At 40.8% G+C, this 12,796-nt stretch overlaps 2 protein-coding genes across 3 annotated transcripts; one reads left to right on the top strand and one right to left on the bottom strand.

Moving 5' to 3' along the window:
• The first annotated feature begins 5,665 nt into the window (after positions 1–5,665).
• LOC129721474 (histone chaperone asf1) lies at positions 5,666–8,276 on the top strand. 2 transcript variants are annotated; one of them, XM_055674069.1, is made up of 4 exons: positions 5,666–5,907; positions 7,406–7,463; positions 7,634–7,799; positions 7,856–8,276. In XM_055674069.1, the coding sequence occupies exons 2-4, from the start codon at positions 7,433–7,435 to the stop codon at positions 8,226–8,228; spliced, it is 570 nt and encodes a 189-aa protein (XP_055530044.1). In that variant the 5' UTR covers positions 5,666–5,907; positions 7,406–7,432; the 3' UTR covers positions 8,229–8,276. The 2 variants fall into 2 exon arrangements, with proteins under 2 accessions (XP_055530044.1, XP_055530042.1); XM_055674067.1 differs by lacking the exons at positions 7,406–7,463; positions 7,634–7,799; positions 7,856–8,276 and adding an exon at positions 6,171–7,138 and having other exon boundaries at positions 5,671–5,907.
• On the bottom strand, positions 8,238–10,059 carry LOC129721473 (DNA-directed RNA polymerase III subunit RPC5). The gene is made up of 4 exons (XM_055674066.1): positions 9,858–10,059; positions 9,667–9,795; positions 8,897–9,593; positions 8,238–8,838 (listed from the first exon to the last, which is right to left on the bottom strand). Exons 1-4 carry the CDS (start codon positions 9,888–9,890, stop codon positions 8,324–8,326), a joined length of 1,374 nt encoding a protein of 457 aa, XP_055530041.1. The 5' UTR covers positions 9,891–10,059; the 3' UTR covers positions 8,238–8,323.
• Positions 10,060–12,796: the final 2,737 nt, after the last annotated feature.

The following is a 12,796-nucleotide window of genomic DNA, read 5'->3' on the forward strand; positions in this document are numbered from 1 at the left end:
TGAGGAATGTGATGCGTTATTGTACCAAAAAATAACCCAAAACCCAAAAACGATGCTATGTATTCTACATCATAGAACAGTGTAAATATCGAGCCAATATTTAATATATAACATAAGCATTTCCGAGCATTTTCGGGTAAGACGACAATAGCAAAATAGTTTTATTGACATTGCCACTTATGTCTGCCCAGAAACAACTTCCCCGGTACTAATTTTGAAGACTTCGATGTGGTTGGTTCGACGTGGAGTGTCAACAATCGAGGTGAGAATGACGGAAACGATCTGATCACAAACAAGCTTGAAGTGGTCGATAAGTAGTAGTAATTCATTGTTGAGCACCTTAATGGTATATGAATGCCCCGCATTAGATTACAGGATATTTTCTAATCCAAAATACAAATTTCAAGCTTTTTCCTACTAGTGCATACTTTATTTCTGACGTTTTTGACATTCTAAAAAGCCCAATGCAAAATATTTGTGGATGGTTGACTTTGAAACTTCACCGTTATTTTCACCACGTACTAAGAAAATGACGGGGATGATTATCATAGAATAAATATGTTATTTATTTTAGCCATCCAACGGCATATTAACTATTGAAATTTGGTACAGTTCTTGAAGGGCTATTAGCATTTGATCACATCCATTCCACCAACCAAAAACGCTACGGGTTCATTTTAGTTTTCACAGTATGTATCCCTATGTAAAGAAAAGAAAGTCGTAGTCCTACGTCAAAATCTTCCGGCGGACGCTGTAACTCAAATTTAGTAAGAAATTATTGACAACTGTACGTACGTCAGTTCAAAGTCTTCTAGTATTTCAGATATTTTATCAAAAAAAAAAAATATCTGACAACATTTGTGTTGCCAATGCTTCAAAATCCTGAAACTAATAGCGAATTTCTTTATTCCACCAGCTCACCTCGTTTTGACCTGGAAGCAACCTAACTGCTGCCAAAACCCTTCTTCATTCGCTCGATTTTGACCCAGTATTAACCTGGCGTGCTGCCCGCTGCGCACCGTAAAATTTGTCAGCTTAGTTCGTAAACAATTATCTGGCATCTCTTTCTTACTTGCGTCGTAAATCCCATTGTCGTTTCTTCATTCCTCGACACGATAGATCTGCCCTCCCGCAGTGGAATAAAGAAATTCGCTATAACATAAGCAGAGAGGTTCACATATTAAGAACACCAATTATTCAGCTTTTTACGCACCATAATGGCTGTCGCTATAATGTGTGTTCGTAATATGTGAACCTCTCTGCTTACGTCAGATTTGGGATTTCTGAAAAATTGGCATCACAAATGTTGCCAGATATATTTTTCTTTTGATAAAATATATGAAGACTTCAAACTAACGTAAGCAGAGTTGGCAAAAGGGTGGGTAATTTATTACGAAATTTGCATTATAGCATCCGCCATTTTGGCGCGTGAAAAGCTGGATACCGCCATTATGGACCTTTTTACGTACTGGTGGGTGTCACGGAACCCACTGATATTGATGTTGATTTTACTTGCGTTATGTCAGCGGATCAGTATTACCTGTCAAAATTTCATTTATGAACAGAGTTTTGAAACATCTCGTTAAATAATCTATTCGCCAGGGAGGTAGTGGAAGACCAGTCAAAGTAATGGACAAATCAGACTTTGTTCATCTTTTCTATAAATCATGGTTCGTATCCAGTGGTTAGGCTATCATACAAGATTTGTTCCAGAACGAATGTTTGAAGAAAATTTCAATTCCATTTTTTCCAAGTCGACGTGAAGGCCGTATGACATTACGTACGTACATTATTATTCTTTCATTGATAATGAATTTCATGGAAACGAATCAGTTTTTCTTAAAGTACATATACCTATTTCAATAGCAGTTTAAAAAAATTCCAAAATTTTAGTTAGCACCCGTTATTTAACCCGTTTATCGAACAATTTCAATATATATTTCACAAAAAATAGTTCAATTACTCGATTAGGACTAAAGTTCATGGACGATTGTAGTTAATCGAATAATTGTATTTGATTTGGAAAATGAAATAAGTTCTTGTCATATGTTTTTTTAATTTCAAAGATACAAAAAATACAAGTTTGTGCTACAAACTTTAATACTAATCGAGTAATTGTGTATTGCCACCCCAACTTTTTTTGCGACTGTATTTTACATTCATAGGAAAAAATCGGCTCGAACAAATTTTAAGTGGTGTACTCGGTTTCAGTTGGATCCTAAAGTTTTCTAATTTTCATGTACACAGCTGTGACAGCTGTCATTTTTTTCTAACCGAGCACTCAGTGGTGCCGTTCTTGGCAAAAAATTGCCGAGAACTGGCAATAATTTTGAGTGTGTAATGTGAGTGTGAGTGTGTGAAAGGGTGTAATTTTTTAAGCAAAACGTGATTTTCAAGAAATGTTCATCGTCATCTTTCGATTTTAAAATAAATAATAGAAAACTGCTCAAAAGGTTTTAAATGACATTTCGCTCATATACCGTACATGGGCAAACTGTACAAACAAACTGTCATTTAAAACATTTCGAGCAGTTCTTCTTTCTTTATTCAAAAATCGAAGGACCATGATAAACATATTTTAGAGATCACGTTTTGCTCAGAAAACGCATCTTTATGAATGATACATGAAAACTGGTATAGCTTTAGAACCCAATTGAGCCAAATTAAAGGACGTTCGAATATTCGAAATTGGATTGTTTAGCTATTCAAGGGTTTCCGATTTTTATATATCATCTGAAAGAGTGTAATTTTCTGAGCAAAACGTGATTTTTTAAAACTTTATGAAGGGTGATTTTTTTTGCTATTTGGTTTTTCGTGTATTCAGATTTGACAGTTCACGCGGGAATTCTGACAGCAGTCAAAGTCTAATGTACTCAGTTTGGTTTGCCATTTCACCATGAACAGACTTACGCCTGAACAACGCTTACAAATAATCAAATTTTACTATCAAAATTCGTCCTCTATAAAAAATGTTTTTCGCGCGAAAATTGTGTTCAGTGACGAAGCTCATATCTGGTTAAATGGGTATGTTAATAAGCAAAATTGCCGCATTTGGATCGAAGAGCAACCAGAGGCAATACAAGAATCGCCAATGCACCCAGAAAAATGCACCGTTTTGGTGCGGTTTACACGCTGGAGGCATCATTGGTCCGTACTTCTTCAAAGATGATCAAAATCGCAACGTTACGGTCAATGGCGCTCGCTATCGCGCGATGATTTCTAATTTTTTTTGCCGGAAATGGAAGAGCTGGGTCTTGTTGACATGTGGTTACAGCAAGACGGAGCAACGTGCACACATCGCGCGAATCAATGGACATATTGCGGAATGAGTTCGGTGAGCAATTCTCGACTACTTTTTGATAGGTCGTATGTCTAAACGTAAACAAACCGAGTGAGAGTTATATTCCTTGTACTTCACAAGCACAAATCATCTCTCACTCGTTTTGTTTACGTTTAGACATACGACCTTATCACAAAGTAGTCGAGAATTCATCTCACGAAATGGACCGGTGAATTGGCCGCCTAGATCATGCGATTTAACACCGCTATATGTATTATTTTTTGTGGGGCTACGTTAAGTCTCTCGTCTATGCGGATAAGCCAACAACAATTCCAGCCTTGGAAGACAACATTGCACGCGTTATTCGCGAAATACCAGCCGAAATGCTCGAAAAAGTTACCCAAAATTGGACTTTTCGTATTTAAAACGTAACCGTGGCCAACATTTGCATGAAATTATCTTTAAAAAGTAAATGGCATAAACCAATTCATCGGCTCAAATAACGATTTCATACAGTTTTGTGATGTTTAAGCGTTTTTTTTTAAGAAAAACCAAATTCTTTAAAAATCACCCTTTATCATTATCCTTCGATTTTTAAATGAAAAATAAAAATTCCCTCTAAATCGCTACAATGACAGTTGGTATATGGGCGAACTGTCATTGTAGCTATTTCGAGCAGTTTTAAATCGTATTTTAAAAAGCGAAGGACAACGATAGAAAAAAATTTAAATCACGTTTTACTTAGAAAATGCAGATTTTTCAGATAATATCAAAAACTGATATAGCACACAACCAATTCCATGATAAAAAAATGGGAAATAAATTCACGTCACTTTGAAACGCACTTGATTCTTACAAGAACAAGAATACGGTTTTGAAACTATTAGCTATTTGGTTCGCTACCAATGCGCAACACAAATTAATAAATTTCGGCCGTGTTTGTTATTGCGACTTTTACGCCAGTTTGGACTACCCCGAAATACACGATTATCACAGTCAAATCTCGCACACGATTCCGCAGTTATGGGTAATGGAAATCGATACTAGCGATATCTAAACGCTTGACAGAAATATTTTATTATATAGACAAAGATCTATTATGACTCTATTATGACCTTGGTAGGTTAATAAGGGCATCCTTAACAGTGCGGTACCATTTGAGTTGTTATGGCGGCTGTGTACAGCGCGGCTGTTTTGCTCACTCACCCGTTTTCACACCGGTCGTTGCTATCGTCTCAGTTTGACGTTTCATCCAGCATAAACCTTTAGCAGCGCTGTTATCGGGCTAAGAGCGCGATGCTCCCCGGATGCTCGGCTACTATTTCTCTAGCGCGTTTAGCAGCGACCGGTACGGTATGAAGTGATGATAGAGCGCTACCAAACGGGGTATAGAAGCGCACTGTTAAGGTGAAACGGGAACTCTAACCTCAAAATTGTATAGGAAAAGACCACCGATCCCGTTTCACCTTAAGGATGCCCTAAGAAATCACTCCAGCAATGGTCAGTGCTTGATACCTATATACTCAGTATCACCCAATCAATCATGTAACACTTAGTTTTTTTTTTTATATTCAAGCTAATTTTCAACTAAAGCTGCTCAAAAACATATAGGGTAGGGAACATATTTTAAGCAACTTTAGGAGCCGCCTGTTTATTGAGACGAAATACTTGAAATATATAAGGTGAAATACAAACATGAGTATATCGATTTGTTCTTTACCTTTTTCTCTGTCAGCACTTGTTTTAAGATCCTAAAACCGATTTAGTAAACTTTAACAATGATCAATTAAAGTTTCCTATCGAGGGACGCTTTTCCAATCACCCCGAACCTTTTAAGCATTTTGCTTCTGTTTTGCAGGGGATTTATTTCAGCACCCAAAAAGCGCCTGAATAGCTGCAACAATTTTCGTTTGATGTTTTTTCAAAGTTTTTTCCGTGTTGAACGGAATTTTATGTATTCGTAAGACAGCTAGTCAATCAGAGTTTTCGTTTTCGCCATTGAAATTGTCAATATTGATCAAAATTCAGGAGATCGAGGCCCATTTATTTAGACTGATTAGAATAGGCGCCGCTGCTTAAGCCGTTCCTCACCCTACCTAATGCTGCAAATGAAAAACAAAACAAACAATGAACCCAAAAAACTGCCAGTGCGCTACTGAGGTGCGAAGAGCGAAATAAGAAACTAGGCAATGAATGATTATCACAGAAGTCTAAATAGTCATGCAAGGGGCAATATCCAGTCTGTAAAATGATTCGCATATTTTAGTTTGAAGCATTACATCTTTCGTGAACAGTTCCTAAATGCGCACGCCCTGTTCTAAACTGCTCTAAAATAATCCGATGACAATTTGTTGAGATGGCAGAAGCGGGAAAACAAGCGTATAACGGGTTTGTTTTCATTCGACATCTGTCAGAATCGAAAGCCTCGGGATTAGCTCCGCTAGATTCATAAAAGAAAATTGTGTAGCATTTTGTTAGTGGAAAATAATTGCACAATTTAGTAAAAATCTGTTTGATTCACTGCTGAATCCATCACGACTAGATTGAGGTACATCTGCTGCGTTGATCACCGCTCAAAATTAGCTGAAAACGGTGTTGGTGTGATAGAAAAATCTGGAAAATTAGAGGTAAGTCATCCGCAGCACTAACGAAAGGTTATTTTGTTTGCGCCAAATTTCGATACTTGTGTTTTGTGACGCGGATGTGTTAAATATGTCATTTAGAAAAGATAGAATTAAAGTAGATAAGTAAATAGTTTCACAATGACTCATCTCGCCGAACGGTACAATGAATGTGATTTCTTTTAGTCCAAAGCAGTTAGAAATACGCACATTTTAGCCTATAGTCTTCGGGGAAATAAGTGTCATTTTTTGTTCTTGGGTTGATGTAGACAAGCGGCGAACAGAATGGCTAAGGTACACATCACCAACGTCGTAGTTCTGGACAATCCGAGCAGCTTCCTGAATCCATTTCAATTTGAGCTCACATTCGAGTGTATCGAGGAGCTGAAGGAAGATCTGGAGTGGAAGATGATCTATGTCGGATCGGCTGAATCGGAAGAGTTCGACCAGGTGCTGGACACTATCTACGTTGGGCCGGTACCAGAGGGACGGCACATTTTCGTCTTCCAAGCCGATCCTCCAAACGTGGCGCGAATTCCGGAACAAGACGCGGTCGGAGTGACGGTCGTCTTACTCACGTGCTCCTACCGAGGTCAGGAATTCGTTCGCGTCGGATATTTTATCAACAACGAGTACAACGATCCAGAGCTGCGAGAGAATCCACCTGCAAAGCCACTTTTCCAGCAGATGACCCGCAACATCCTTGCTTCCAAACCGCGTGTGACACGATTCAAAATTAACTGGGACGATACACCGGCGAACGGAACCAATGGTACCAACGGAATTGAGGAGGGTGGTGGTTTGGCAATCGAAGGAGAACGGTGTGACGATATGCAGATGGAACCTGGCTCGAGCGGTGTCGGGATGATGTCGGAAGTCACGCAAGACGAGAACAGTATGGCTCTGCCCAGAGAATTCAACGAAAACTCCAACTCGCTGGCGATGGAATGCTGAGATAGTGGTTTCGTGATGTCTCTGCTGTAGACTAGTTTTGTTTTTCTTTTCGTGTGCTTCGTCAAGCGTCTACGTTTTTCTTTTACTCGTTTGAAGATAATAGTCTTTTGCTGTGTACAAGAGTGAATCGACAACGGGTCAAATAGTTTTCAGAGTAGTTTTGATCGCTGTTGTTGATTCACTGCTGCATTATAATTAAACTGATGTGTAAATAATAATTAAATAATATCATACAAATTTAGTAATAAAATATAACTGTACCGGTATTTTTGTGATTCAAGTATGTTTCGCCCTTATGCGTAGTTTAAATGGAAGGTTAACAGCTTTTCAATAGAAACAACCATACTTCGGGTGGGGGCTTCACGCAAATTTCAGTTAGTCTGCAGATAAAAATATTCATTTTTTCAACCATTTCGAGGTTTCTTCACTAATCTACAAAATTTTGGTCGAAGAATGAATGGGCAGTTCTGTTTGATATGACCTTAAACAATATTAACGGCGATTGTTATTTGTTTCTTTCAAAGATATCACTTCCCTTTATCCCTTCCAGATACTCGTGGAACATAATTCAGCAACAATGCATGTCATTCTCATAACTGGAATGCCAGGTAAGATTATAATTGCGATTTTGAACACGGCCACTGTCATTTGTATGTCTATGCTACTTTAAAGTAATGAACGTAAAATCAAATTAAATGCTGGTTCCTAAATGTTATAAGTGACATATACAGCACACAAGGACAAAGCACTCCTTTTATTACCTTTCCATACTCTACAGGAGTGGGTAAGACCACGATCATGCGTAATCTCAGTCTAGAACTTAGAAAACGTACCATTAAGTTCGATGGATTTTACACTGAAGAATTAAGAAAATCCGATGGGGAACGAATTGGTTTTGACATTGTCACCTTCGACGACAAGCGAGCTCCATTGGCTCGGGTCAGGTATGGGGCCACATACGACGATAGATGTGTAACATATTGTCACTAGTCTATTACAGTGAATTTCTACGGAACTCTCCCGCAGGGTGTCGAGTCGGTAAATATACGGTGTGTGTTTCGGAGTTTGAGTCACTCGCTTTGCCAGCGCTCAACGAACGTACCGCAAATTTACTGCTGCTGGATGAGATTGGTAAAATGGAGCTAAAATCGGCAGCTTTCGGAACTCGACTAGCACAAATCAGGACCCGCCTAGCCCAAGGGGATAGCCTGTTTTTCATTGCTACAATCCCGCTGAAAGCCACCCTTCCGATTGTCGAACAACTGAAAGACCTGTCAGAAACCAAACTATTCCATGTAACCTGCGCCAACCGCAACAAGATTCTTGCAGAAATTGTAGAAGCGACTGTTCGGATGATTGGTGCAAAAATGTGACTGCAAAGCTAAATGACTCGAACTTTCTTAAATATATTTTTTTCCGATTATAAATAATTACGCTTATCAGTACAACTAAACGCAAACTAACCTCGCTATCCATTGCTCATTTTTGTGTCATATTTGCTTTCGGACCGCGCTGACCGTTTCCGCACCCGCTTGTTGCTTTTCTCCATTTCGTTAAACTTATCTGCCCTGGCTGTCCAGAAAGCGTTTTGTCTATCACTAATTTCCTGCTCGTTGCCCGTAAACTCCTCGTTTGGGGGTAGTAACATACTCCAGCTTCGATCGCTATTCAGCTTCGCTATCGAAAGGAGTATCTCCCGTATTTCCTCCGTGGGAAGCTGGGTTATCAGCGCGAGCTGGTGTCGTTCCAACTTATCACACTGGGTGAATCGATACAGTATATAGTCGCGTGCTTTGCACATCTGTTCTGCCGGAACACCGTTTATGCTAGAAACGCTTCCCTCCGGATAGATGCTCTCTGATTGGACAACCCAGTTGCCTCGAATCAGTACACCAGCCATCGGAAGTGTTCGCAAAATTTTATCCGCTGCAAGGTTCCTGTCTGGTAGAAGGTCCATAATTTGCTGAAAGGTGAGCACCTTTGCTGTAAAAAACTAAACTTGACTAAACCGTTTATTATTCATGTTGCTAAACCAGCTTACCATCCTTAAGAATAATCTTAATCTGATCGACGAGTGTCATTTGCTTCAGCTCATGCATGCAAACAACACGACTTGGCAGCATAGAATCTATATTCCTATCGGTTTTCTCCTTACTGATCAACAAGTCTAGATATTCCGCGTAATCGACATTCAGCACACTCTCCCCTCCGGCACGTGAGGCGTTACCGCAGTAAAGCTTTTGCCGCTCCAACTCCGCCGCTGTAGAGTTTTTAGCATGCCAAAACGTTTCACACCAAGGCTCTTCCGATTCCATCTTCGAGATGTAATTAAAAGACTTTTCCCTAGCCTTACGCACTTTGTCGTTTTCCGTACGGGCGAACTTGACCGTAACCTGTTTTGCTTCCTCTTCCTCCACATCCGCATCTTGCTCCGCCTTCTGCTCGGCCTTCGTTCGCTTATCCTGCTTGTCAAAATAGGAAAACATTTGCCGCATTGAAACGATGCCGTTCAATGGGGTGGCATGGATTTCCCGATCCTGTAGCACACATACCATATACCGGTTGACGTCCTCAATGGGTTTAGAACTGAGAAAGGATTGCTTATCCATCGTTCCACTACGGAATGTTGGCTTTTGCTGCCGCTCTCTATCTTTCCCATCTGCTGCAATAGCAAACTGTTCCCCCTTGAAGGAATCATAATTTTTTGAAGCCGTATTCAAAGCGTAATCCACTTTGATCTGTCAAAAAAAAAAAAAACAATAAAGTCAAAACAATAACCATGTGGTGAGGAATGGTGTGATCGGAAATTACCTGCTGATTAATTGGTTTCACACAACTATTCACTACTTGACCGTTATCAAACGTAGAATTCGACGACTTAACCGGATACTGCAACAGGTAGAGATTCTCCGCTAGCGTTTTGGAAAGAAACACAGGAATCTAAAAAAGAGCATAATTTGCATCATTTTCACACGACGACCACACGTCCAGAATTGCATTACCTCTTCCACAACCGGATCGTCATCCACATCCATAACTCTGCCCAAGTCGCGGCAATCTATAGGCACCTAGAAAGGTTGGAACCAACTCGAAATTACCGGATCTATTTTCACATTTGCAATTTTCCTTTTAAAAAACGTGAACGATATTTCAACGCACGCAACAATGCAAAGAGGATGGAAATATTCCGATTGCTGTCACTCGCGGCTGTGATTGTGACAGCTCTGCCAATGCGATCTAAAATTTATCTTGCAATATCAAAGTATATTGATCATCGATTTAAAATTCTCAAAAGATTAAAAAAAATAAAAATTTGAATTTAAATTTAAAAAAATTATTGAGAAATTAGAAACTGAACGTGTTGCAAATTTCCGAGTTTAGTGAACTTAACTACCAGAATTTGGTTATTAGCTATTCACGAATTTCTAATTTTTATATATCAGCTAAAAGAGTGTAATTTTCGGAGCAAAACGTGATTTTCAAAAGTTTTATATCATTGTCCTTCGATTTTTAAATGAAGAATAAAAGTCGTTCTAAATTGCTTCAATGACAGTTAATACAAATGCAGCTCTTTCAGATGGTATAAAAAAACTGATATAGCTGAAGCTCAGAAAATTGCACTCTTTTAGTTGTATTCAGCATAATAAAACGAGTTTCGGAATTATTTCATGAGTATCTCGGTAAAACCACATACATAAGACATACGTAACACTCAGGAAGAAATCTTCCAAAAAAGTTGGTACAAAATAAACTACTCGAAAGTACCAACCTCTGTAAAAAAAACCTCTGTTTGAGTAGTTTATGGAGGTTGTGTACCTGCGCAGCCCTGCATTTGTCTCGTTCCCACTCGAAAAATGCAGCATTGATTTTGTAAACAACTTTTTGACAGTTTCGTAAGGGATTTTGTTGAGGGTTCGAGTAGAGCTGCGATGAAGAAAATTCATTTTGTTCATTATTTATTGAGCAGTTTGACAGGGCGAGGTACGGAGTACTATGGGGCAACGTGTACCAGAAAAAAACGCCAGTGTTACGTATGTCTTATGTATGTGGTTAAACGCTAATTACAGACCTCCCATTGAACCGCTACCCGTTTTCAGTCCGTCGACCAATCCGATGACAAATATCCACCTTTACTACCAAAACGTGGGTGGTATCAACGCCAGCGTCTCCGATTACCTACTGGCTTGCGCTGACAGTCTATACGATATCATTGTACTGACCGAATCCTGGCTCGACAATCGTTCGTTTTCGCGGCAAATCTTCGGGCCCAACTATGAAGTCTTCCGTTGTGACCGGAGCTCAAGAAATAGCCGTAAAACTTCAGGTAGTGGAGTTTTGATCACCGCCAACTTAGTGCCTCTATCCTCGAGCGCGACGAGTGGTCGACTGCTGAACAGGTGTGGGTGACAATCAAACTCTCGGATCGCACATTATACTTGTGTGCCATCTACATCCCTCCCGATCGCACTCGTGATTTAGATCTTATTCGCGTACACATGTCATCGAATAATACCATTATTTCGGTGACGTCCGCTGTCGATGATGTGGTTGTTTAAGGCGAATAACTCCGCCTGTTACGATTCTCTTGGTTCAGTTTAGCCTTTACGAATAGACTTGAATTATTGAGAACTGTAGCAGAGGGTCCAAAGCCCCTGTAAAGAAGGATGGTTGCAACAGCTCTTAACCATGGCTGTTGCGTAAAATCCAATGGTTAAAACCCCTAAGCTAAGGTGTTATGCGACCCGTGCCGATGGATGACGTGGTGGGGGGGGTTTAAGAAATACCCAGCCTCTCACGGAGCCTGTGGAGTACCAGGGCACCCTTCACAGTAATTAGCCCTTACTGCATCACGCGGGTCACTGATGTAGCGGACTCTTCTTTACCCAGTGACTCGTGGGAATTTTATGAACGACAAAACTTCACAAAATTCGGCCACCGGCAGCCTTTCTTTGCCGGAACCCATGGACTCATCGGAGCGTAGTCCAATAAAAACAAACGCACCGGGCAGAACGGAGGAGATGGAGCATGAGGATGATTTCAACCTCGACAGCGAATCGCTGAGCGGAGGACCCTCTGCTTAATCCTTAATCCTACTTTCTCCGCAAGGTTTCCCGGTCGACAGACAAGGCCCGATGACGAAGGGAAACCCGAATCATCGGCACCCCTTGTCAAGCGACTTTCAAATGCGCAAAGGCGGCGACTGAGCAAAAATCTTAGCTCCGGTCTCTCGTACGAAGAAGCCAGGAAGCTGGCCCTCCTTCCAACAGAGCAGCCTGCTCAATCGAACCAAGTCGCCGTCAAGCGACAGCGGTCGGACGACTTGGTGTCCCCAAACACCAGTACTAAGTGTCCACAGCCTAAAAAACGGAACGGCACTGGTTTGGGGTCATCGGGTTCGAAGCCGCTCCCGAAGGCCACATATAGGGACATGGTGGGAGCTATAAGCTTTGCGGTTACTTCTGCTACCCACCCCAGCTCCCTACTCACAACGGACCAGCTTCAGGCTGTCCGGGCCTTCATCCTCGATCACATTGCGGACCAGGAAAATCCAACCGCCAAGCCCAAGTTTAACGGTTGCCATCTAAAAAATGGCTTCCTGCAACTTGCCTGTGCCGACAACGACACAGTGCAGTGGTTGGAAAGGGAGGTACCTTCTCTCGTACCATGGGAGGGAGCACAACTTCGTGTATACCACATGAAGGATCTGCCGGTTACTTCGCGGACAGTGCGAACTCTCCGGACGAGAAGATTCTTCGTTCACTCCAGAATCAGAACGACCATCTCTCTACCAAAATGTGGCGAGTTTGTAACCGCAAATTGGTAAAGACCTTGGTCGAACTAGTTCTGGATATTGACGAAGAATCGGCCAAACTTGTTGAGAGTAGAAATAATGAACTGCACTACGGTTTCGGCAAAGCACGCATCCGAAAGGTAAGCGGAA

Source organism: Wyeomyia smithii, chromosome 2 (genome assembly GCF_029784165.1).
Source record: "Wyeomyia smithii strain HCP4-BCI-WySm-NY-G18 chromosome 2, ASM2978416v1, whole genome shotgun sequence".
Classification (NCBI taxonomy): domain Eukaryota; kingdom Metazoa; phylum Arthropoda; class Insecta; order Diptera; family Culicidae; genus Wyeomyia; species Wyeomyia smithii.

What these genes read in the sequence shown, in the direction of transcription:
- LOC129721474 (XM_055674067.1), top strand. Translation starts at nt 6,187, where the DNA reads ATGGCTAAGGTACACATCACCAACGTCGTAGTTCTGGACAATCCGAGC.
- LOC129721473 (XM_055674066.1), bottom strand. Translation starts at nt 9,890, where the DNA reads ATGGATGTGGATGACGATCCGGTTGTGGAAGAG. An exon ending in TGAAACCAATTAATCAGCAG is followed by an intron (nt 9,594 to 9,666) that starts GTAATTTCCGAT and finishes TTTTTTTGACAG; the next exon opens with ATCAAAGTGGATTACGCTTT. An exon ending in TAAGATTATTCTTAAGGATG is followed by an intron (nt 8,839 to 8,896) that starts GTAAGCTGGTTT and finishes AGTTTTTTACAG; the next exon opens with CAAAGGTGCTCACCTTTCAG.